Source organism: Podarcis gaigeae, assembly GCF_964106915.1.
Source record: "Podarcis gaigeae genome assembly, chromosome: 7".
NCBI classification, from domain to species: Eukaryota; Metazoa; Chordata; class Lepidosauria; order Squamata; family Lacertidae; genus Podarcis; species Podarcis gaigeae.
Window position 1 is genome coordinate 38912159 of NC_139683.1, and position 25418 is coordinate 38937576.

The window sequence follows — 25418 nt, forward strand, 5'->3', positions numbered from 1 at the left end:
ATTATTAATAAGAAATTGGGAATATGTATTCCTCAAACCAGGGCATAAATTCACTGTCTTTATCATTTGTGGTTTTGTTTTGTTTTAATATATAGGCAGTGCTATATAATTCTTAATAACTTTTTTCGGAGTCTGAATACTCATTGTCACTTTCGTCTTCTTTTACATAAGATGAAGTTTCTTCTTTGATACTGAGGGCATTTTCACCTTCCAAGTTTACAGTTAATTTCAAGCCAGTACTATTTAAGAGTGCCTCATGATGGTGAAAATTTTCATGTTTGCACCTTTTTGTTACATCTGCTAATGAAGAAGCAGGTTTCTCTGCAACCATTTTGTTTCCCTTATCTTTTGAGTTCTGCAGTACAGATAAATTATTATTCTGCTCCACTGTTATCTCACTGAATGCATCACTACTGGCATTATTTTCATGACTGTTGATCTCCTGTGTGCCTACATCAATATTTTCTGTGACATATAATTTCTTTAAACCTTGATTTTCTTTCAGTGCTGCTGACACAAGTAAACTGAAAGTACTGCCATTCATGAAATCTAAAGTATTGTCAGCATAGAGTCTGTTAAAAATATTATTTGCAATGTTATTAATGCTGCTGTTCTTCAGGTCTGTGTGATATTTGTAAAGTCCAGTTATATTTTTGCCTTGCCATACGAAATATGGAGTATTTGTCAACAAATGTGACCCCACTTGGTTCTCAACATCAGAGGCTTTTTGGTAAGCACATCCTCTGATCTCCTCATTAGTTGGCTTTATGATGGCTGTCAATATTGGACAATGTTGTCCACAGATAGCATGGAGTTTATCCAGCGAGTCTTGATCCTCACGGCTATTCCTGCTTGAATGAGTGTTGCTTATTGGTTGGGTTTGAATTGGCTCATCATTTGAAGACTGTTCTGCAGGATGCACTTTATTGTCTGGTAATCTAAATTCTACAGAAGTAAGAGCTTGGGAATTACTTTTCACTTCTGTATAAAATTGTGTGGAACTGTTACATGTTGCCTCAAAAAGCACGGAGCTACTACACTGGTTATTTCTGCTTTGTATACTTAAAGTATCAGGAAATGGATCTGAATCACTGTTATGAGGCATGTTGAAGTAGTTGCATCCATTGTCATATGGCTTAGCCATGTCTTCAAGTTCAGAAGATGATATTTCTTTGAGTGGCGGCCTGAGATTCAGATTCCCAAAATGTGAATACGGAATTTCATCACTATGATTGTCAAATGCCGTGTCGGCCGATGTTGTCTCTGCATTGCCATACATTCCAGAGTTCTCAGGTGGTGACCTCCTTATTAAATGGTTCTCCTTAAGAAGCCATTTTCCTTTATCAATCAGTACTCCTTCATCTTCAGCAATGTGTTCCCTAGATTGGCAGTGCTGGGTTGTGCATTCCACTGAACAGTCATCATTATAATATGCTTCTTCCCCATTAAGACTAAACTGTGGTGCTGGCAAGGTAGCATTTTCTTTTTCCCACATGTCATTGTTTGCGTTTAAATCTTCTGGGATTTTAGGTGATGCAAATTCATCCAGCCAGGTATGATTCTTTTGACACAACAAAGGAGCTCCCTCCATTACATCATGACAGGGTTCTTCTACAGCATTTCCTTGTAGCGTTTGAGTCAAATAAGGAGGATCAAGCTTAGAAGGGGACTTAAAGGAAGCTTCGGCTTTACCATAAAGTCTCTCAATAGTTCTTTTCACATACCCTTTGTTGTACTCTTTTTCATATATTGCTTCATCTACACTTTCATTCGTCAAGTCACTGGAATGCCTAACATTGTAATCACTTTCATCAGTTTCTGGTCGATAATCTGACAAGTCAGAAGTGGCAGGACTTTTCAGGCATTTTTTGAATTCCAAAGAAGAATTTGAATAGGATCCACCCTCAAGTTCCTTTACTATCAGTTTTACTCGGGACACCTGTTCCTCTTCTGGAATTTGCTTAGATTCATAACAAAAAGATAATGGTGATGGTGTAGACAATCGTTCTGAAGTCTCCTCACAAGTACCATCTTCCTCCATGTCTTCCCGTACAGAATTTTCTACAATGTCACCATTTGTGGTATTATCAGCAATGGAAGTAAGACACTCACTTGAATTTTCCTTTAACAACACAGAGTTGGTCCAGTTTAAATCTTCTGTGCCCTTTACTTCCTTATCATCTAACTCTGAAGTTTCTAGATCAAACATGTGGTCTTTATCATTAGAGGTCATGCTGTGAGTGCTTGACTTAGGTTCTTGTGATATCTCTGATTCTTCATTATTAAATGATGTATCTGTGGGTTTTTCCTGTGTGCCTTGAAATGAGCTATGTTCATTTTCTGTAGGCAGATCCTCATTTGAAGCCAAGCCACAGCTATTCAAGTCAGCATTAATGCAGTTCAAATTTTGCATTTCATCATGAATATCCAAATCATTTAGATCTGAATTCTCTACTGGAGTACTGCAGTTCTCCTCCCCCTCCTCCCCACTAGACCTCTCCAATTTTCCTGCTAACACTTCTGCATCAATAACTTCCTCAGAACTCAACCTATTCTTAAAAGTTAAATTCTTGTTTACATTTCCTTCTTCTTCAAAGACTGGTATATGTTTAATTTCAGCTTGAGAAAAAATTTCTTTGTGGTATGTTGGTTCCAGTTTCTCTATTTGCATTCCGGAGAATATTAAATGGTTTGCTGTGCAGTCCTGAAGATTGGAGACAGCAGTCTTCAGGTCTTCAGCTTCCTCTTTAATTGCAACTTGTTTCAAATACTGCAGGAGTGTAAATACTTCTGAACAGCTACAGGTAGTTTGTACCATGTCATCTTTATTTATATTGGACAAAGTTTCCTTGAGGTTAAGTAAAAGGAGCCAAGCGAGGAGGAGATTGGAAGAAGATCCAAGAAGGGAGGAAGAAGAAATGTCTGTAATGCATCCAACATGGTTCTTTTCAGCACTGAGCACTGTTGATTTCAGCTGGTGCAGCAACAGACCACTGACACAATCCTTCTGCATATCAGGTCCTAGAATGTCACTGGTGCCATTGGCATTAACCTGGGCAGCAATTTCAGAAATGTACCTTTGATCACTGGTTTCTAACAGAACCTTCTTTTTGTCATTTTCATGTATAATATTACACATGGATAGTTTATTATTGCTCTGGATATCTGACTGTAATAAATACTTGGCTTCTTCTATTAAACTTGCCTCAGCATCTGTCAAACAGCCAATGTGTCCTTCGTACAATTTTTTAACTGATTCTTCAACAGTTCCTAGTTCACTGAGATGATTTAATGTACCATTGGATAGTTTACTTTCACTAATATTTTTATTCCCTGATAGGCACGCATTCTTTCCTACTAACTGACTTTCTTTATCTGAAAAAGACTTGACAGACAACTGATGCATTGTTCTGTTATTTGAATTTATGGGAGGTAAATGCTTTTCAGGCATTGCAGCATTTGGGAATATGTTCTGCAACCAGTTTTGGACATAGCTTTCAAGAGAAAGTTCTGCAATCTCATTTGTCAGGGCTGCATTCCTCAAAGAATCCAATGTTCTAGTCTCATCCAACACAGGGACTTTACTACCTGAAGCACTTTCAGGTTTTTTATTCTTTTTTACTTTTTTATGTTTCAATGATGATTTGTGTGATTTGGCAGAAGTTACCCTCTTTTCTTTTTCAGCCTTAGGACCACTTCCTGTATCAGTCAATGGCTTCCATGAAACTATGCAACCTGGTGTTTGTTCTGTTACATTAGCTGTGTCACATGTACCTTCTTTAATCTGTTCAATTTCATTTTTAGGGTGATCTTTAGCCATTAACACTTCTTCTGCTTTCAAGTGAGGTTTTTTGTCTGATTTGGCTTTTAACTTAGGCAACTGTCTATTTAGATTTTGCTTCAGGTTAGATTCTAATTCATTTTTCTGGGATTTCTTAGAAACATGACTATATAAATCTTCTTTAGGACCTAAGCCTTTATTAGAACCTTCTAAGTTGGCAACAGGCAAAGCAAGCACTCTTTTATGAACTGTGATTTGAGGAGAAGAATGTGGTGCACTTTCTCTTGTGATATGCATCTCACAAGTCTTCACATCATTCTCAGGGGTTGCTTCGGCTGATATATCATGCAAGTTCTGTGGAAAAGCTGTGCCTTGTTCCACAATATCAGAGGAAGGTTTTCTCTTTTTCTTCTTTTTCTTCTTGCTCTTCTTTTTACTACTGGAAGATGCAGCTTGGCTTCCATCAGAGAGATGAGTTGCTGAGTTATTGACAGTGATAGAAGAAGATTCTGTTATCGGGGGAGATCTTTGAGCACACTTGCATACTGTTTCAGTGCTCCCAGGAGGTGAGTCATGTATGGAAGTTTGAGAAGAATGCAATCCCTTGCACTGGTTGCATAGCACCTCCTCACTTCTTGACTGAGATAATTCGGGGTGGCCGTTGAAGATGCCTACTTCCCCTCCAGTTTGATCACTTTGATTAAGCAAAGGCAGTCCAGTTGCATGGGATTTCTTTAGAGAAGTTTGAGCATGACTGATGCTAGAATCATAACCAGATGTTAAATTGTTATCTAAGCCTTCCTCTGCAACTGATTTCTCCAAAACTTTCTGTAATAAGCCATCCTCACAAGGCAAGGCATTGGACTTTTTAATTGTGACCTTGTTTGATGTTTCTTCCTCTGTCTGGCCATCCTGAGATTGATTGAGCATATGATTGCTGCAAATTTCACTTAGTTTTGGTGTGGTAACACTTGATGTTTTACTGCTAGAGTGAGTGACCAGGCAATATTCAGATTTGGTATCACCATTGTCCATTTCTTCACTGTAAGAATACTGCCCAACCATCTTTTTTTGGACTGCTGTGTCAGATACCACAGTTACACTTTCAACCAAGGATTTCTTTTGCTTGACTCTTCTAGGCCCAGGAGTAGGTGGTCTATAAAAAGGAGGTTTGATCTTATCATTCTTTGCCTGGCTCATATCTACGTTCACAGAAGAATTCTGCCATATGTCATAATTGCTAGCTTCCGTTCCACATGAAATATCTTGACTGATCACTTCTGTGTTGATGGGCTGCAGTGAGACATCATCTTCAGCCTTGTTGAAGTTTTCTGCATTTTTTCCACATGACTCATCTTCTGCAACAACTGCAGAGGTGCCAGCACGGCTAACTGTGGTCGTCCATTTTATAGTTTCCTCTTCTTTTATGTTGAATCGAACTCTCATCTCAACTGTCATGCTGCCATCTTGATTAAGATGAACAGACTTCTCAATGTCATCTTCAGGGGGCACCAAAGAGAAATCTTCCCCAGTATGCGAATGATTTTCTGCTAAGCTTGTGTCAATATTAGGTATGTAAGAAGACTCTGAGTTGTTATCATTACTGCAGCCTTTAGAAGAAGAAGCAGAAAACATCTGTGATCGGGAGCTTGAGTCTATCTGTACACTCACTTTCAAGTAATTTATTGAAAACACCCCAAATGATAAGATTAGATGGAAAGTGCAGAAGACAGCCATCAGAAATAACCATCCAGGGACAGAGGCAGCAGACAGGTAGGAAAGAGACAAGAGACAACACAAAAAGAAGGTTGTTAGTACAAAAACATTCAGATAAAATAGCATTGGGAAGGGATTCAATTATATAAAACATTAGTAATAAATGGTCAGCCCTGCTGGTTAAAAGGCTAAAACTTGAAACAATGAAAACCTGTATAGCTTAAATAGTAGGGAGAAATGAGATATCTGTCCAGACACATCAGCTACCATCACCTAGTTTTTTTTTTTTAAAAAAAAAGAGCAGCAAAGAATAGACAAATATTTACTAGGTTTATGCATAGTCTTAAATATTAACAATGACAGATATTTTGGCCAGAAATAAACCAGGGATTTCAAATTTTAGCCTTTTAAGATTAAGCAGGTGTGCAGTGTGCAATTCTATGCATGATGGTGTGGAAGAAAGTTTCATGATGCCTAATCATGTTTTCTTCACAATGACGGCATTTACCATCATTTTTGAAAGTTCCAATTTATTTATTGAATTAAACATAATTTATACACTGCGTCATTGTAAATAGAATAGAAATTGCTTAACCACAGTCTAAACAGAGAGTTCATATGAACAAATAACAAGTGCTGCTAGCAATGTTTCCAACCATTCTTCAGACTTTGGCAAGGAGAGAGTTCATGAGTTTTGATACACTCACTCAGAACATCCCTCTGCATGCCCTTGTTTTCCTAACTATGTGCATCGCGGATGGTCAGTGGATTTTAGAGATTATAGTAAGAGATGGGAATGATTTTTTAAACAGTGTATTAGACTGTGCTTAAAGGGCATTAGGGAACCAATACAGTTCCTAGAGTGCTGGTGTTACAAGCACTACCACTACCAGGAAAACAACTACTGCATATAACAGTGTCTAATAATAGTCACTGATATCCTAGACTCAAAATTATAAGCACAAACAAATGCATTTGTTAGTCATTAACAGTGCAAGCCTTACAATGTTTACTTAGAAGTAAGTACTATTGAATTCAGTTGGGTTTACTCCCAGGTAAGTGTGGTTAGGATTGCAGCCTAAGACACTACAGGACTCTTCTCTGTTTTAATGATAGTCTTTAACAACCCTATTAGCATGTTTCATATATTTTTGCTTGTTTACTTATATTATTTTTTTGAAATATCTATTCTTGTATCCAAAAGAATCATTACATGGCTTAACGTCAGTATGAACCAAAACAAGGCAATCATAGAACCAGAAGCAATAAAACAACAGAACAAGATAAAGGCAACAACTAGTTATGTGCTATTCTAAATGCCCTGAAAAATAGCAGGAACAACTTGCCATCTGAACTCCACTAGTGAGGGTGCTGGGTTTGTGTCTGTTTCTGCATCTCTCTGAGGGGGAAATTCCATACTCCAGGTGTCACCACTGAGAAGGTAGCCACCCTCACCACCTCAGAGAGCAGGAGAATAGGGTCTCTGAAGATGATCTAGTTGAATGAGTAAATTGCTGCTGAGACAAAGTTGATTCCTATTTTACGTCTGGGAGCTAGTGTGGTGTAGTGGTTAAGAGCGGTAGACTCGTAATCTGGTGAACCGGGTTCGCGTCTCCGCTACTCCACATGCAGCTGCTGGGTGACCTTGGGCTAGTCACACTTCTCTGAAGTCTCTCAGCCCCACTCACTCACGGAGTGTTTGTTGTGGGAGAGGGAGGGAAAGGAGAATGTTAGCCGCTTTGAGACTCCTTCAAGTAGTGATAAAGCGGGATATCAAATCCAGACTCTTCTTCCTACTAAAATGCCAATATGCAATATGTGTTGATGCAATGGTTTTTTATTTATTTATTTTTCACTACATTTTTGCTAACTTTTGTCTGTGGGTATCAACCACCCAATGCAGGCATTCATGTGTGGTTTGAAATGAACAGGGCAGGGACCATGGGGGCAAAAAAAGTTCCCCACTCCTGGTTTAGATTCATGTCCTGAATCATGAGTTAGGCTATGTACACACGACATTTGAAAAGAGATGTAGATGGTCCTGGCAATTGTGGTGGGTGAGTTCAGACCTGCCCAATGTCACTGTGGGTAGGCATATATTAAGGTTGCCATGACCTCTTTCTTTTTCTTTCACTTGGCACATGTGCAGGGAGGAAGAGGCATAGATAACCTAATCAAGGAGAGAATTTTCAAATAGGTATCAAGTAACCACACCTAACCTTTTGGAGAGCAGATTCTAGATTCAATCTAGATTCAAAGCAGCATGTTGAGGACAAGCATGAACAGTGCTTTTTTTCTGGGTGTGTGCAGTACCGGCATCTTTTTTTTATAGAAGAAAAGCACTGAGCACGAATGATTCCCAGTTGAGAAAAACTACATTTTTTCTGCTGCAAACAGATTAGTGTGTACACAGTCTTACTTAGTTCTACTTTTCAAGACAAAGGGTGGCATTCATGCTACAGCAACTGAAAATGAACATAATGTGAGTAAGCGTTGTAGCAAACTAAAGTGCACTCAGAGTAGACCCACTGAAATGAACCTAAGTTAGCTATGTCCATTAATTTCAACAGGTGTGTTCTGACTTGAACACTGAAAATAACTGATTTATAACAGGTGAGTTAAAAGATGAATGAGCTGTTAATAGATAATGATGGTTTTAATATAGTCAAAACCTTCATATTTAGAGGAATAATAGAGACTGCTGGTGCTTAATATTCTCCCCTTCCCTCAGGCTCTTTCATTTTCCTCATTTGTGAGGATTTGGCTAGGGAGTCTGTAAATGGTTTAACTGGCTTTTTTTATATACTGATATCTAGGCAGACCATTCCTTTTTGCCATTTCATTTTATAGAATAATAAAAGAGGGAGAAGGAAATTGGAACTGAGAATCATTAAAGACACTTACTTTTTCTACCCTCCGACTTGGCATTTGTTCTGGGGTATACACGACTGGAGACCCCAGGCAGTTTACTAGGTAGTGAATACCGACGAGGATCATAATTAGCTGCTTTGAAGGGCTCTCTTCCTGCAGCTACAACAGCTCCAGAGCAGAGTATTAGAGCTTGAAGGTTGGGGACCTGAAAGAGAAACAGCAGACAAGGTTTCTTATTGTGAAAAAGAAAGTCATCATTCTGTGGTCCAGGATTTTGATTAAAAGCCATGCTTCTATGAGCACTTGACACCTTTGGAAAACCCAAAGGAGAGCTGCAACAAAATGAGGCATGGATGGAAAGTCCTGTTCAGTGTTCTAGTCATCCACCCATGCTAATCCTTCACATCTTCTCCTCTCTGTTTTTGTTTTTATCTGCCAATCTGTCCCAACTCCAAACAACATTCTGAGGTTACTTGAAGATGCTCAGTCCTCATTGGGCTGCTATTGGTGTGTGGCACATTTTGCCCCTTAAATTTCACCCCTTCCAAAAATTAATTTTCTACTTTTCAAACCTTGATGTTCCTGAGCATAATATTACCTCTCTTATTTCATCATTTTGGCAACATAGCTGTCACAACTCAGTACTTAAATTTGATATTTTTATATATTTGAGAAGGTAAAGAAATAGATGTAGCTATCAATATGTCTTCTGTGAAATTTTACAGTCTTAAATAATAACAAATGTCTGTCTTGTTCATGGCCACAACAGTTCCACATTACAATTTCTATTTGAGAAAGTGGTGTGAAATATTTATTTTATTTTCTTCAAAGCTTTACTACAAGACTGTAGATCTTGTAAAATTAAAGGTACTCCAGCCATCATTGACTGGGTTTATATCCTGAAAAACAGAAATATCTTGAAGTACTTCATTGGAGTAAATAGGAAAGGCTGTTGCAGGAACTCAAAGTGTGCAGTACTGGGATTCTCTGACCATGCCGTAGCTTCATAATTGCTTTCCCCTCAACCTTAGATTTCAAATGTGGGGACATCACTTTTCAAATTTTAAAACTCTGCATGGTAGCATATAAAAACGATGAGAGGCAAACTGACATGTTACACACTGATGCATGTTATGAAGCCTCAACTCTTTTCTTTAAATAAAAAAAAGCCATGGGAGGCTGTCGTTTTAAGTGAAGAAATGGTGGGGGAAGGAGATGTATAACCCTTTCTCTGCCAACGGATTTTCTGTTTCACATTCCCCACCTATCTGCTCAAGAACACGGCTTCCCATTGTTGCTTTGTTACCCACACTTACATGCTACTGTGGCTTCCCTCTAAGACTGGCTTTATCCCCAAGTAAGATGACCCTCCAACATTTCCTGACCCCACCTAGGTGGGTTAGATAACCTGCTTTTGTGTTTTAATTCTGTTACCCCCCTCCAAAAAAAAGTGAAAATAAAAGGTTGCGCCGCTTCCTTCAGGGACCTTTAAGCTCTTGGCAGAAAGAGAGAGAATAATGCCTCATGAGCAGCCTAAACATAATATAGGGCTTCAAGGGATTATGACATGGCTAGAGCGTGCAGCACGATTGAGGTCACTCCTGTGGGTGCCCTTAAAAGCTCCTTAGTAAGCAGGAGTGTTACATGCTAGAACAGGAAGCTACAGTTTAAGAGAAAATTAGGTCTTCATGGATACCAGCACTTAAATTCCTCTCACTTCCATCTCCCTGCCATGCCAAGTTTTCCTTTAAGGGCAAGACAGTTATTGTGGCTCACAAGGGCACTGAAGCAACATACAACAGCCATTTGAATTTAAAGAGCAGCAGATGTTATTGACCAGTGTAAGAAACATAAGAAACATTTTAGATAGCATGGTTTTGGTGAAAACAAAGCCGTATAACTGCAGTAGTACAGGAGCAGCTAACATCATACCCTCCATAAGCCCTAGACAGCACAGCCAATCATCAGAGGTGATGGAAGCTGTAGCCCAACAGCATCTGAAGGATACCACATCCTCCTGCAGTAGAACCTAATGGTCTAATGACTTGTGATGCTAAGTGTGTCACTGGAAATCACTTTTTCTTATGCTAAATGTTATTACAGGCATAGGGCCAGTTTTAATTGACAACACAGTGCACAGGGATGGGAGTCTAATTCCTTGCCCACAAGCCACCATTAGGCTTAGGGGAAATGGTCCCATTCATGCTAATATGAGTCCTGCCCCCAGAGAATGGAGATGAATTGTCATTATTCCAAAGCGACAAGCGTTACATCTCCCCTCCCTGCACACTGCATTCCCAATTAAAAGTGGACTGCCTGTAATTAGGTTTTTTTAACCACAAAGTGTTTTGGAGCAATGCAATTGATGCCATATGTAGTATCTGTTTAGAAAGGAAAACAGAATCATGATCTAGCAAAAACTGGGGAAGTTGTGGGTTGGAATTTGTATATTTTGTTAAGGTAACTGCTTACCTCCCCCTGCCACATGATCTGGTCTCTGATCACTTGATCTCATAACTTAATAGCTGCACACTGATGGCTGACAATGGGAAGCAGTTACAGATAGGTAGCCGTGTTGGTCTGCCATAGTCAAAAAAAAAAAAATTCCTTCCAGTAGCACCTTAAAGACCAACTAAGTTAGTTCTTGGTATGAGCTTTCATGTGCATGCACACTTCTTCAGATACACAGCTCTATTTAAGCAAGCATTTTGTTTGATATGATGTTTGATGTGAATGTTCTACCTATCACATCACCTCTGTAATGGCTCATTTATATCATCACTTAATGTTGAAGTTATGTGTAAATGGGAAGCAGCTCTATTTAAGCAAGCATTTTGTTTGATATGATGTTTGATGTGAATGTTCTACGTATCACATCACCTCTGTAATGGCTCATTCATATCATCACTTAATGTTGCAGTTATGTGTAAACCAGCCCTAAGACCACCTGCCCAAAGATAAATATTTCAGAGTATCTTCTTATATTCTTACCTTTCTCCCATCTGTCATGTACAATTTCACAACAGGGTACTGCATTAGCTCACTGATGTGGTCCAGAAAGGCCTCAAAGCTTTGTGTGTTCTTCTTACCCAAGACAACAGTGCGCCGGATTCTTACATTGCCGTTTTTGAAAACAAGCAGCTTCTTAGGATTACTGAGTCTGGCGGTGCTTCCTTGCAGAAACACACCACCTTCGCCCTCTCTAGCTAACTGTACAGCTCTGCGGCGAGCACTGACTGGCCTGCTGATCTGCCATGGTAATGGCTTTCTACTGGCCTTCTCCAGGTTGATGGGCTTGACTTTCCTCTGTTGGGAACAGATGTATGACTTGCCATCTTCAAGGTCTTCCAAATTATGGACACTGTGTATCCCTCGTGGTGTAGTGATATTTCTCACCCCAAAAGGCAATGGAACTCTTTTCGACAAGTTGTCAAGCAAGGCATCAAATGATTTGAAAGAGCGGTTATTGACCACCATTTTTACCCCATTAAACTGAGGGTCGCCACTCTTGTAAAAGCAGATCCGTTTGGCCACAACGGGTTCGGTGACATTGAAAGGACGAACAGACAAAGACTGTTCACTCTCTGAAGTACGGGGCTGAATCATTGAGTAGTTGGTTGAAGGCGTTTCACTCATTCTGACAGCAATCTGGAAATGAGGAGGCAGAAGTAAATGCTCGCTTATGATCACAACAAGAATGCAGTCCTCATTTCTATAAAGTCACAAAGGAGGTTTTAACAAAAGCAACCAGCAGTAAATCTTGCCAAAAATCAATGGCTTAAATAGGTCCAAGCTGTTATCTCTAAATTCCACAAAGACTGGTAGGATTAAGCTAACAAAGCTTTACTTGCAAATATGTGTAGAATTCTCCCATGTATTTTAACATATCTTATCATTTTGCTACAACAGAACATTTCACTTAGCAAGGGGTATTTTGTCACACCAGAATAGTAATTAGACTTTTCTGTTGTTGTTTTAATAGCAGTGGCAACATTTTCTATTTTTACATTCTAAATGCTTTCATTTAAAGGATTTTTTGTTGTTGTTCCAAGGGTGACCCAACCAACTAGTCCAGGGTTAAATGTGTCCTTCCAGGCCTTTCTATCTGGCTGTTGGGACTCTCCCTAGGTCACACCCCTCATCAACCCTTTTCTGCATCCTCATCAAGTGCTTTTGCCAGGATGAAAGGTGTCCTTGAACTATGATAATGCCTCTTGCTTCCCTGGATGGAGAAATGTGAGGGTGGTCAGGTTGGAAGGCAAAGAATCCTCTGGCTTTTGCACAGCTGGAATATCATGTACTATATAAACATTTGTCCAGCCACTTTTCCCCTATGGCCTCCCCGCAAACTGGCATGTGGTTTCTGGAATATTCCCCATGGGGAAATTTCAGACCTTGGCCTGAAAAATATTCCCCAGCTCTGAACTAGTCGGACATTGCACCCACACAACATGTTTAAAGTACATTCAACACACACTTAAAACACATGTCTTCCCCCAAGGAATCCAGGAAACTGTAGTTTACCCTTCACAGATCAACTGCTCCCAGCTACCATTCCCTAATTCTTTGGCGGAAGCCGTGTGTTTTGAATGTGCCTTGAATATGCTTTAAATGTATGGCGTGTATATGACCAAAAACTGACAAAAGAAACTGGGCACAATCTAGAAAAAAGAATTACAGTGTGAGTTTACATAGTTCCCTGTAATTTCAATAGGGTTTGTGCAGGAGAACTTACTGGTGGATTTTGCCTGTGATCCCAGGCATATTTGTTTTGTAACACTGCAGTCCTACTGATTCTAGCAGGATTTCTCTTCAGTAAACACAATGGGCTGGACAACAGCACAAACATATTATAAAGTCTCGCTATTAAACCACACAGTCTGGAGTAGTCACATTCAGCTTAAGATACTCTGGAGTCAAGACTTTAAGATTAATTTATTACTTTTTCATTTACACTCCCACTTGACCCACTAGATTAAGACCATATTAAAAATCTGTAAGATAAGCTTTTAAAATAGAAAGTAAGATATAATAATACTTTATAGTCATGTGTAGTGCTTTTCCTTAAATTACATCCTATGCTACATCTGTAGCACCTACAGCTTCCTCATAAGGTAAGCCACTAACTCGATCCCCAAATTGCAGAAACTGAGAATAAGAGAGAAGTTTGCATAAGATTGCCCAGTGAGTACAAGGCTTAACCAAGAGTTCACCCAGAAAGGATGAGGGAGAATTTACAGCTTATGTGTTTGAACCAGCTAATTAGAGTTACAAAAACAGATTGTAATAAATGACCTACTTCATGCTTAGATTGAATGTTTAAAAGGTACCAGGAAAAATATGGACTAGTAGAGGAAGAATGGGAAACCTAAGGCCCATCGTATGTTCTAGTAATTTATATGTTGATTGGTCTGGAAATTCCTGTATATGAATAAATATATAATAAAATAAGAAAGTTCAACTATTAAATTGAGAAAGTTGCCCTATTCCTTAGAGGCAAAACAATCCTAACCTTTTTCCTGGCTGTTCCTGAGTTGTTGCTGTCTCATAGGTAAGAGGGACCCAGTGCAGAGGCATTACTATTATCAATATCATTATCATTATTTTCCTACTATTTCTCAAGATGTTGGAGATATGTTATCATTGTCACCATCATTTCTTTTTTCCTAATTGTTCCCAAGTTTTTTGTGTTTTTTTTTGAGGAACCCATTTCAGAGGCATCATTATTATCCATTACAGTGGTACCTCGGGTTAAGTACTTAATTAGTTCCGGAGGTCCGTTCTTAACCTGAAACTGTTCTTAACCTGAAGCACCACTTTAGCTAATGGGGCCTCCTGCTGCTGCCGTGCCGCTGGAGCATGATTTCTGTTCTCTTCCTGAAGCAAAATTCTTAACCCGAGGTACTATTTCTGGGTTAGCGGAGTCTGTAACCTGAAGCGTATGTAACCTGAAGCATCTGTAACCCGAGGTACCACTGTATTATTTCCTTCTGCTTGGCCCACAGCAGGGATTGTTCCCAAGTTGTTTGGGGAGAGGGGAGCTCAGCACAAAGGTGGGAATGTTGTTATTATCATCTCCACATACATCCCTAATTTTGAGAAACTTGTAAATTACATTCAGCCTCAAATATCACAATAGTCTAGGCCAGTGTTGCTCAACAACTACTTTGGTGAGATTTTTTTTCTATTTCTATTCTTCTCTATTCCATATAGTAAAAAGATAGTTAAAAAAAATACTTGCCAGACAGTATTAAGTGTGTGGCAGACTGTAGTAATACAAAATTATTCCTGGATTTAGTTATATTTTATTTTCTAGCTCTAATCTACAGCAGCACACCAGCAATTTAACAAGCAAGACTTAACAGTGTCTGGAAAAGAATGAAGTTTTTCAAGCATATTTTGTTAACAAAACAACAACCATGAAAGGTTTTTTCCATATTTGAAACAGTTTAAGTTCCCATCTCTTTTCTTTTTCTGCTCTTTAGGCGGCAGCCATTTTGTGCTAGTCCACACTCCTGATGGCAACTATTTTCTAACTGGTGCCTTTGGCACACTCTCAAAATTTCAAATGTTCTCTGGGACTAAAAAAAATTAACAATCACTGAATTATGATGTTGCTTCTGAGTACATATCATAGTGGCGACACTTCCATTTCTACCCAAATCCATTATACGGTGACATGATTTTCTTTCATAATACTTGTTCACAATCATAATAATCAAGCATACCACTTGAAAAGAGTGCTTGAAATCAACAGCCTTTTCACATAAATAATATACAAAGAAATTGCTGAAACTTCAGCACATGGCATAAATTAATGTGTCATTACTATAAATAGTTGTCCTTCTTAACTTCAATTAATTATACTAGGATAACTGAGTTTATTGTGTGGCTGAGCCAAAATTTCTCAGCAAATAACTTTCTCTCATTTTTTTGAACTTATTGTTTGGAACTCTTCCTGTCTTGCTGGAGAATTCAGTCATCCTTTGGATTTATCAGTGAAATGATCTCTAATTTTGCCATCCAAATTTTTTGGGGAACAACTCTGGATCTAATTTTAATATTGTCTAATATTATTTTAATTTCAGTAGAGGAAACAATGACCTATACTCCTTTCATTCCTCTTCACACAGTCCACCCCTTCCTTAATCCACCACCACCAACAGGGTTTCAATAAAGGTTAAGTCGGCTGAAATTTCTAAGAACATTTTCTGAGGAAAAGCTGTTGGGTAATTTTACCTTGCCCCTCCCCGAATATATCTGGTGGCTTCCTCTGCCCCATTTTGCCACCCAGAGAGTTTTTTTGCAGTGGGGGTGGGGGATTGGATGCTATTTTACCTCAGCCCTAGTTTTTGTACTTACCCAGAATCATAACCTATATGAGATAAAGGAAAAAGAACAAGACAGTTGTCTGAAGCAATCTGGACTTCCTTGCAAGTCAAGTAGCTAGTATTTTACTCATGTAACCTTTTCACATTGTTTCCCTTTAGATCTTCTTCCATTCTGAAAGGAAACAAACACAACTATTGCATGTTTCTTCTTGATAGTCGTTTTCCATGGGAGAACATCCCCAATCACTGAACCTTTGGAGTTGCGGGGGTGGGGAATCAAACTTTGATCATCCAAATCTTTGCATGACTGCAATAATGTTGCTGTCAGTATTCCCTTGTGTAGCAATTCCCTTTGGTTGTAAATCATTTCCAGGGGTGGAACTTCCAACTCTTAGATTGAGACGCCATGATTCAGCCTTCTTTATCGAAGCTGTTCTTTCTCCTAATAGTCAACTCTTCCAATTATTATGTGTGATCAGCCAAATAGTAAGAAGTTCTTCTTCTTTAAAGTGGCTTAAGATTATTGGCGATTTCTGGGGTCCCAGCGCTGCAGAGCATATAATTCTAGATCTTCTGGTCCTGTCGCTTTTGCCCTGTATAGTCCGTATCCATCCCACAGTGGATTCCAGTTCATAGAGAGGTTGGATCAAGTAGAGCTGGCAATCAAGTGAGAGATTTCAATGCAGTATTTTTGCAGACACAGAAGGATGGCATTGTTTTGTGCCTATGGAATGAGGTGGCTCTTCTTATGGAAATGTATCTCCAGATGGCAAATGTTCTATCTAATTACTACCAAAGGTATAATAAGATTTGTAGCTTCTTCCCTTAATCCGGATTACAGCAAGCTTGCCTTGCTGACTGTAAAGCAGTGGCAATAACAATTCTCCTCAGCTGATAGTACATATCACAACAATTCTTAATTGGCTTTCCCCCTTTAAATGTGTTTATTATATATGCTTATGCTGAGCACTGATGGGAACACTATATACATTGCTTTAGGCTAGTTTTGCCACTCATTTAAAATAAATAAATGCACAAGACTGATGTGATAATATACAACACTCCCTTGGAATAAGTGTGCATTTTTTACACTGCAACCTGGTTTAACCAGCTTATTACAACAATAATTTAGTGCCCAAAGTACATGTCAGTTGGTATAGCTGCACACTGATCACAGCTCAGGCAATCGAGTTTATGTTCTGTTCAGTTCAAAGTTCTTTCAGCTACTGAGTACTATTTCTTAAATTTAATATAAATCTCTCCACAGACCAACTTTTAGCAATAAGTTCATGCCTTCTGGCTGAATTTTTAAATATTTGATGGGAAATGGCTCCTTTTTAAGAATCAAGCCTAACAAGTCAGTGCTACCTGCATATAATCTTTGAATACAATTGTTTGTTTCCTTTTTCCTCCTTCAGGGAAACATGGGCTTCCAACAATTCTACCACAAAGACATTGATCAGACCGAGACTTCCTTAGCTTGAGCAAGGTTGCTGTGCCACAGACCTTCTGATCATGCCCTGAGAATCAGTGGCTATTCAACATTATTGTTTTGTAACTTGCCTTTTTATTATTAATCTCATTATTCAGGCTGGTTGTAACATGCATACATACATACATACATACATACATACATACATAAATGTGAATAACTGTTTTTATTTCAGTTTTCTAATAACAGTACAAAATACAACAATGCAATGCAGAGCAGTTGTATGAATCATAGTGATATCAATTTAAAATTTCATTGGTCCAATCATGTAGAAGAATAAAAATAAACTGCCTATTGAGATTTAAATATAATAGGTCTAGGTTCATAAGATAATAAAGATGTACAATTTATCCCAGAAGATGCCTCCATAATGTTCCATATGTAATATACAATCTATGCAGCTATGTTAGCCTAAGTGTGTGTGTGTGTGTGTGTGTGTGTGTGTATGCACACACGTGGTACCTCAGGTTACATACGCTTCAGGTTACAGACACTTCAGGTTACAGACTCTGCTAACCCAGAAACAGTACCTCAGGTTAAGAACTTTGCTTCAGGATGAGAACAGAAATTGTGCTCTGGCGGCGCAGTGGCAACAGGAGGCCCCATTAGCTAAAGTGGTGCTTCAGGTTAAGAACAGACCTCCAGAACAAATTAAGGGTTCTTAACCCGAGGTACCACTGTAATCTGATTTGTATGTACTGCTAATGATTGGATTTAGGCTGCTGTTTTATTATATTTTGTTTTTGTTTTTTTATTGTGAGCTGTTTTGAAAAGGCCTTGGTTCTGAGTTGTAACATAAAATCACTTCCATATACAGGCCCACCACACCCACCTTATGTGCGATCACCTTGTGCACAACCACATATAAGCTAGGCAATAAATAAAGGTAAAGTAAAGGGACCCCTGACCATTAGGTCCAGTCGTTACTGACTCTGGGATTGCAGTGCTCATCTTGCTTTATTGGCCAAGGGAGCCGGCGTACAGCTTCCGGGTCATGTGGCCAGCATGACTAAACCGCTTCTGGCAAACCAGAGAAGCGCATGAAAATGCCGTTTACCTTCCCACCAGAGTGCTACCTATTTATCCACTTGCATTTTGACGTGCTTTTGAACTGCTAGGTTGGCAGGAGCAGGGACTGAGCAACGGGAGCTCACCCCGTCGCGGGGATTCGAATCACCAACCTTCTGATCAGCAAGTCCTAGGCTCTGTGGTTTAACCCACAGCACCACCTAGGCAATAAATAAATAGTTTAATTCAAGCCCGGAAATGGCAGGAGAGAGGTGGGAAGTCATGAGGAGACGCTCCCTAGAGCCTAAAGTGGATTATCAGTGAGGGTGGAGGAAACTCCAAAGAGACCTGAGGTGCAGCAGGGCTTTGTTTAGGCTGCTCAGCCTCCCTGCTTAACAGCTGACTTGCGTGTAGTACAGCTGAAGTTCCTGCTTTCCCACGCACCCTACAGCCAGCCCCAGAGCTTCAAAACCATATTTTTTGGTCTGAAGTGTGGAGAGAGGAAGAGAGAGAACTGGAGAACAGGGGGGAAATGGGTATTTGGAGGCATTTTAGAGGGTGCTCCCCACTTACATACATAAGTGGGGTGGGGGAGACACCTGTATAAAAACAACTAATGAAAGGATAAACATTTTGACACTGCTGTGGGGTGCAGGGAGAAGCTGACTGAAAGAGGGCATCTCAAACACAAAAGAAGGGCTGATGTAAGGACTCCCCTGCTTTGTCATTGAAATTCCCCTTTCCCAAAGCTGTTTTTCTAATAAAAAAATACATGTGTGCCCACATAATATGCACTTAGCCCTTCAATGTCATGAAAATTCAACTGAATGAGAGTTAAGTCCCTGACATCTATGGGATTTCAGGGTACGTCTGCTTTTCTGGATTCTGTTTCAGCCTCACACTGTCCTAGGCTAAATGGGAATGATTTCCTGAGTGCTCATTTTTGGCTGAATCATTCAAAGCAGGGGTGCAGCAAAATGGAAGTCCATGGAGCTTTTGAACTAATTTTTTGTGATTTCACCAACCTGTGCCCTTTGAATGACACTCTTTGTTAAGATTTGCTAGAGAGGACAATGCTTAGCAGAATATTTTTATCATTCATGTGTGAGTCACTCTATTAAAATATTAAGTTGCTACAACAGTTAAATGAATATAGCTGGCCTTGTGACACAAGAAAAGTTGATAGCATGCCTGACAACTCCAAGTCCTTTCAACCTCTGAAACCCTGGGAGGTTTTTTTTTAATTGAACCATTCACTAAGGTATGGAACTAGGAAATCGTTATCCATTTGAAAAGGAAATTATCACATTAGAGATAGGGCCTGGGTTAAATTTCTCTGAATGTGCCCAGCCTACATACATCCTTTCCACAAAGGTTTCGGGGGAGGGAGTGCTATTATTAACATTTTTGGCTGATAAGATTGAGTTAGCGCAGCAGTTTGATCTACATGAACTTTTAATCATGCTAATCCCTTCAGGTTTATGAAATTCTCCAAAAGAAAAATGTAATAACCGGTAACACAAAGGTAAAGGGAGGGGGAGTGCTATATAGGAGAAGAACAAACACATGGTTGTTACACATACTGTACACTCCATCAGCTCTGTTGTGACAGGACGGCTCCATCAGGCCTCCTCCCCCTTCAACTGTCATCTGAGGGCAGCCATTCATTTGTTTTTTTGGCTGGGCCCTACTGTTTGGTGGTGGACACTGTCCCCTTAACCTAAGGGAATGGGATATCCCATTAGAAGGCTCCAGGAGGAGGTGTTTCTATCCAGATGCTCTGTCATGAACAAATAATTAATGAAAAGATGTGTAAACCACAAGCAAATTAGGATCTATGCTCAATAAAGAGGTCATCTGGAGGAACCCTTGGTTGGTTGGTTGGTTGGTTGGTTGGTTGGTTGGTTGGTTGGTTGGTTTTTGGTCCTGGGTCATAGAATCATACATATTAAGTAGTGGGTGGACATAGCAGACGACACAGAGATTTCTCCAAGTAGTTCTTTATAAGTAAGCTGGAACTGAACTGAACAGCAAACAGCTCAGCCGGCCTGCTTTTATAGGCAGCCGGCTGTCAACATTGTAACAACACCACCCAGGGTTTCCCGCCTAAATTAACTTATGTGGACCTGAATGAAAACTATATACACAATACCCCTGGTGGCCAGGGTGAGAACTTCAATACATAACAATACAATTGTTGAGCTGGAAGGTTTACCATGATTCATTTAGTCCAATCCGCTGCAATGAAAGAGTCACAGTTAAGGAATCTCTGACAAGATGGGCATCCAACCTCTATTAAAAAACCTCCAATGAAGGAGAATCAACTACCTTCCGAGGTACACCATTCCACTGTCAAACAGCTCTAATTGCCAGAAAGTTCTTCCTTATGTTTAGTTGGAATCTTCTTTCTTATAAGTTCAATCCATTGGGTCAGGTCCTAACCTCTGGAGCAGCACAAAGAAGCTTGCTCAACCACCCATGTGACAGTCTTTACTCTTCAGTCATGACTATTGGCTTGTCCTATGGCACCTGGTTTACCTCAGACTGCTACCCATAGCCCATGCCTCTCTATGTCACTCCCCTGCTCTTTCCCACAGAGACGTTCTTGCTAGATGGCTTAGTGGAGTGAGCCAGGGTGGGTAGTCCAGCTGGAACAGGAACAGGCTCTGGAATCTTCTTCACTTCTCTCCTCACCATCAACATTCATTACTGTATGTCACTTAAAGTCTTCATGAGAAAAGTTGGGTGGAAGAGTTCTAAATAAATACTCTTTGCTATGATAACGAAACAAAACCTCCATGTTCTGCATACTAGATGCTGACAACAAATTACAAAAATACAAAAATAATCATGATGTCATGCTTATTAGCTTCCAGAGACAATTGGTTGGACTGGTGAAAACAGATGGCTGGAACAGATACATCTTATGTCCCCTACTCACATTGATATTGATACCCTATTATAACTCCTGTTTGCTTTAAAGAGGCTGATGTGAAAGGAGCTGCCACACTGCAGTAATCTGGTCAGGCAAACTATCCCTAAGCAATTAGATAGTCTTATTGGTTTAATGCTATTTTGAGCCCATGCCTGTATTCAATCTCGCCTTTGAAAAACAAAACAGAACATATTGTTTGTGCAATACTTCTATTTACCCCCATGCTGGACTCCATTATATTTGGAATATAATTTTTTTTAAACATATCATACTGAAAATTCTAGAACAGGAGGCAGGTGGCAGGAGAAAGGTAGAGTTTACAGAGGCTTTTCCGCCCACATAATTAGAGGCCCGTTACTTGAAGTCTGGAACAGGAATAAAAAGCTGATTGAAAAAGGTATCCCCTGGTGGCTCTCCCCAGTTGATATTATTAAAATAAAAAAATTAAATATGACAGGTGAAAGGTGGACGTATGAGGATCTCTTGGTTAAAACAGAAGAAGGGTGGAAGGTGAGGTCATATGGTGAGATGAAAGGTAAGATCAAGCAGTGGCTTCATTTTCACCAAATCAACGCACTGTGGGGTGAACATAAGAAACTAGGGATGAGCGAAAAAAAGTCGAGATTCCAGGTGGAAATTTTAGAAAGCAATAATAAACTCCTCTCTAAAATGTATAAACAATTACTGGAATGGGACACCAAAGAGGAAGAGGTGAAAGGAGTGATGATTAAATGGGACAAAGATCTCGGGCATAATGTAGAGTATAATAAATGGCAGACACTTTGGAAGAAAGGTATGAAGTTTACAGCATGTGCAGCTCTCCGAGAAAACTTAGAGAAAATGATGTACCGTTGGTACTTGACCCCGGCAAAACTGGGGAAAATGTACAGAACTCTAGACAACACTTGCTGGAGATGCAAAGATAAGATAGGGACCTTCTTCCAAATTTGGTGGACTTGCGATGTGGTGAAGAGATTCTGGGGACAAATTCATGAGGAACTGAAAAAAATCTTGAGGTACAATTTTCCCAAAGTACCTGAGGCGTTCCTTTTAGGTATGATTGGGGAGGAGATAAAAAATACAGACCAAACCTTTTTCCAATATGCCACAGCAGCGGCGAGGATTTTAATAGCGCAAAAATGGAAATCCCCCGATATACCTACGATTGGAGACTGGCAAGTGAGGTTGTTTCAATACATAGAATTAGCAAGATTAACACAAAGAATTAGGCATAATAATACTGCAAAATCAAAAGGTGAATGGACTAAATTTCTAAGTTATATTGAGACTAATTTGGGAATTAACAACTTAACAGCAGACGATAACTAATACCTACGACGTTTAGAGCTATTGATAGAAGAACTGCAGAAACTGTATAAGATTATATAATCCTAAACCGAGCTGGATGGAGGTCTATTGTTTGTAACTCTTATTTCTTTTTTTCTGGTATGTGTATTTTCTTATTGGTATGTGTATTTCTTTTAAAAAAAAATTGACTAATAAAGATATATTAAAAAAAAAAGAAAATTCTAGAACTGGTGCATTCAGTTGATCTACTAGTTCAGCAATATGAATCCCTTTACCAAGCATTCTGCTAATTTAGAATTCACTTTTTGGTTGGAGGAAAATAACATGGAGAAAGGCAGGTGAGGAAATATTGCTTGGTCAGGTTCAGGATCATAATTTTAAAGTCACTGTCACCTATTTTGCATAAGGGTGCCAAAGACTTATATAAAAATAAATGAATGCATGAATTTCTGGTTATAAAAGTGGTGGGAAATTATTAGCTCCTTCCCTGCTGAGATAAATCACTCTCACTTGCCCAACTAGGCTTTCCATCTCCCCTCCCCTCCCCACCAATGCCCCCCCCAAAAAAAATGCCCAAGGAGAATGCCCAAGAGCAGCACAGGGTGGTGAGAGAAAGGTCAGATCATTCCTTCTGGCAAGCTGCAATGCTTGTACATCTTAGTGCTATATTAAATTCCACCATATGTTCCAATGTGAGTGTAAGGGAAAACAGGGAAATTCTGCTTGCCTTCTAGAATTGTTGGCTACCCGCAAGATTCCTGAAGTGATTTGGCTGAAGACAAACCATGCAACTCAAGGTGAATTTTGGGTTAAGGTGAAATGCAGTGAACCCAGGCATGTGAGCAGTGCTGGGCCAATACACTTAGGTACCTCAAGCAGAGTTAAAATGGTATTCACCCACCCCACACTCTCTCAGACACGAATAGCTAGGGTTGTTTTAAAAAGCCTTGCAGACCCATTAAAACAAAAATTCTTGCCTTTCTCTACCCCCATGTGTCATTTGAAGGAAAATGCTCTATTACACTGGATGGCAGGTCCAGTCCTGCAGGCTAGCACAACCTCCAGGATTTTTCTTACTCTTACCAAAACTTTTCTGGCTTCTGCCAAAATTTTCTCAGATGTTGTTAAGTTGTGGGTGAACATATATGATGACACAGCATTTCTTCAAACAGCTCTTGTTTAAGAGGCCAGAACAGAACAGAACTGAAGGGCTCAGTCAGCCTGCTTATATAGAGCTCCAGTACCTTGTTACTGTAACAACTTTCTAAAACTATCCAATCACTGAACGTTACTTTCGATCCTTCATTTGCATAACTATCTACAGTATCCCCCTGCTGGCCCAGGGTGTGAACTTCAGTACATAACAGATGTCATGCTAAATTTGCTCAAATGTTGCCTTATGTGAAATTCGGGTCATAACATAGATCACAGAACCACTGTCACTTCCCATTTAAACTTGTCAGTGGTTATAGAAAATTGAGTTGTATGTTATATATAGCTATTGGTTACAGCTATAGTTCTGCGATTTATGTTTGTTAGAATTTGGTCCCAGGCACAGGGGAACACCACCTTGTGGAAGCTAAGCAGTTTGGGGTCTGACCAGTACCCAGATGGGAGATCACCTAGGAACCATTTGCATGTAACCTTGGGTTCCATGATGGAAGAAAGTGAGATATAAATGTAAGCAGAGAGAGAGAGGGAATGTTTGTTATGAACTATGTCTCAGATTTTTGTGGACATCATCCTCAAACATATATACACTGGTATCCCATATTTAAATGTAATTATGTATGTGTATATGTATGTGGGTGCTTCCTAATTCTGCAGCTCTAGAGATGCTAGTTCTATATTCAAGATAAATTGAAAGGCCTTCTTGCTGTGATAAGTAAAAATATCTTTATCACTTAAGTTCATCAAGAAAACTATTTTTAACAGATGATCAAACTTGCTCTTGTGAAAGCTCTGACTAATTCTGTCTCCACCCACCAGACTTTTGCTGCTTTGTATTCAGTTTTGCCTAAGGGTGCCAAAGACTTATCTAAGAAATTAAATCCATAAGTTTCCGGATAAAAAGTGGAAAAAATGATTAGCTCCTTCCCTGCTGAGATAAATCACTTCCCAATGTTTTCACTTGTAGACTTTACCATTTTTTTTCATTTTGTGCTTACTACAGCCACATTTATAAAGGAATGTGAATGTCAAAACTAATTTATTACTGTGCGTTATGAACTCTCAACTCTGCATGATAGTCTAGGAGCTCTAGAGAGTAATGGCCTAGCTAACTTTACATATATGCAAGCATCTACTTAATAGCAGGGCTTTTCCTATTTTTACATGGTGAAAATAAATTGAAAATAAAAAAATCGTAAGTCAGCTGTCAAATCATTATTAACTAAAAGATAATTAGCAAAAATATGTCTGCTTATCTTTGGCAGCTCAAAGGGCAGACTAGTGTATCTATGGGATCCATATGGCCAATTAGCACTATACTTTATTTTTAGAGTAGGCCTCCATGTGCTGCAGCTCACTGGCAGGAGGAGGATTTGGCTATTATAGAAGGGAATGACATACTATTCCATCCAGTCCTGTGGTTCATTGACCTGAGGCACTGCAGTGCACACTTATCATGGCAATACTTGGGGAGAGGCGGCTGCATCGTGCCCTTGTGAGCAGAAAGGATGAGACTATATGTAGGCCCAACACAGCTTCTGTCATGTCAGTTTGCTTCCTATGCTAACTGTTATTTGGGGGTTTATAAAAACAGTAGGCAGACCTAACCCTCTTATACACTCCAGCTTGTAAAGGATTCCCATTCAAATAAACATCACATCCTCTAAGACCAGGATCCATAGATGTCAACTCTCAGATTTGAAAATAAGGGATCAGCAGCCTCAAAAATAAGGGATCAGCAGCATAGCTGTCAACTTTCAGATTTGAAAATAAGGGATCAGCTGCCTTACCTGTCCCGGAGACAGT

At 39.5% G+C, this 25418-nt stretch overlaps 2 protein-coding genes across 5 annotated transcripts in view; both read right to left on the minus strand.

The window, feature by feature from the left end:
• The window catches only part of RP1 (RP1 axonemal microtubule associated), a 183530-nt gene that overhangs the window by 152726 nt on the left and 5386 nt on the right, over window positions 1–25418 (minus strand). For all 4 annotated transcript variants that reach the window (XM_083747507.1, XM_083747509.1, XM_083747508.1 and 1 more), the window contains 2 exons: window positions 11360–12016; window positions 8402–8573 (listed from right to left, as the gene is read on the minus strand). In XM_083747507.1, coding sequence (XP_083603633.1) covers window positions 8402–8573; window positions 11360–12004 — 817 coding nt within the window. In that variant the 5' untranslated portion in view covers window positions 12005–12016. The remainder of the gene's footprint in view (window positions 1–8401; window positions 8574–11359; window positions 12017–25418) is intronic.
• LOC310848520 (oxygen-regulated protein 1-like) lies at window positions 59–6992 on the minus strand. Its single transcript, XM_083747518.1, has one exon. It carries the CDS (start codon window positions 5621–5623, stop codon window positions 113–115), a length of 5511 nt encoding a protein of 1836 aa, XP_083603644.1. The 5' UTR covers window positions 5624–6992; the 3' UTR covers window positions 59–112.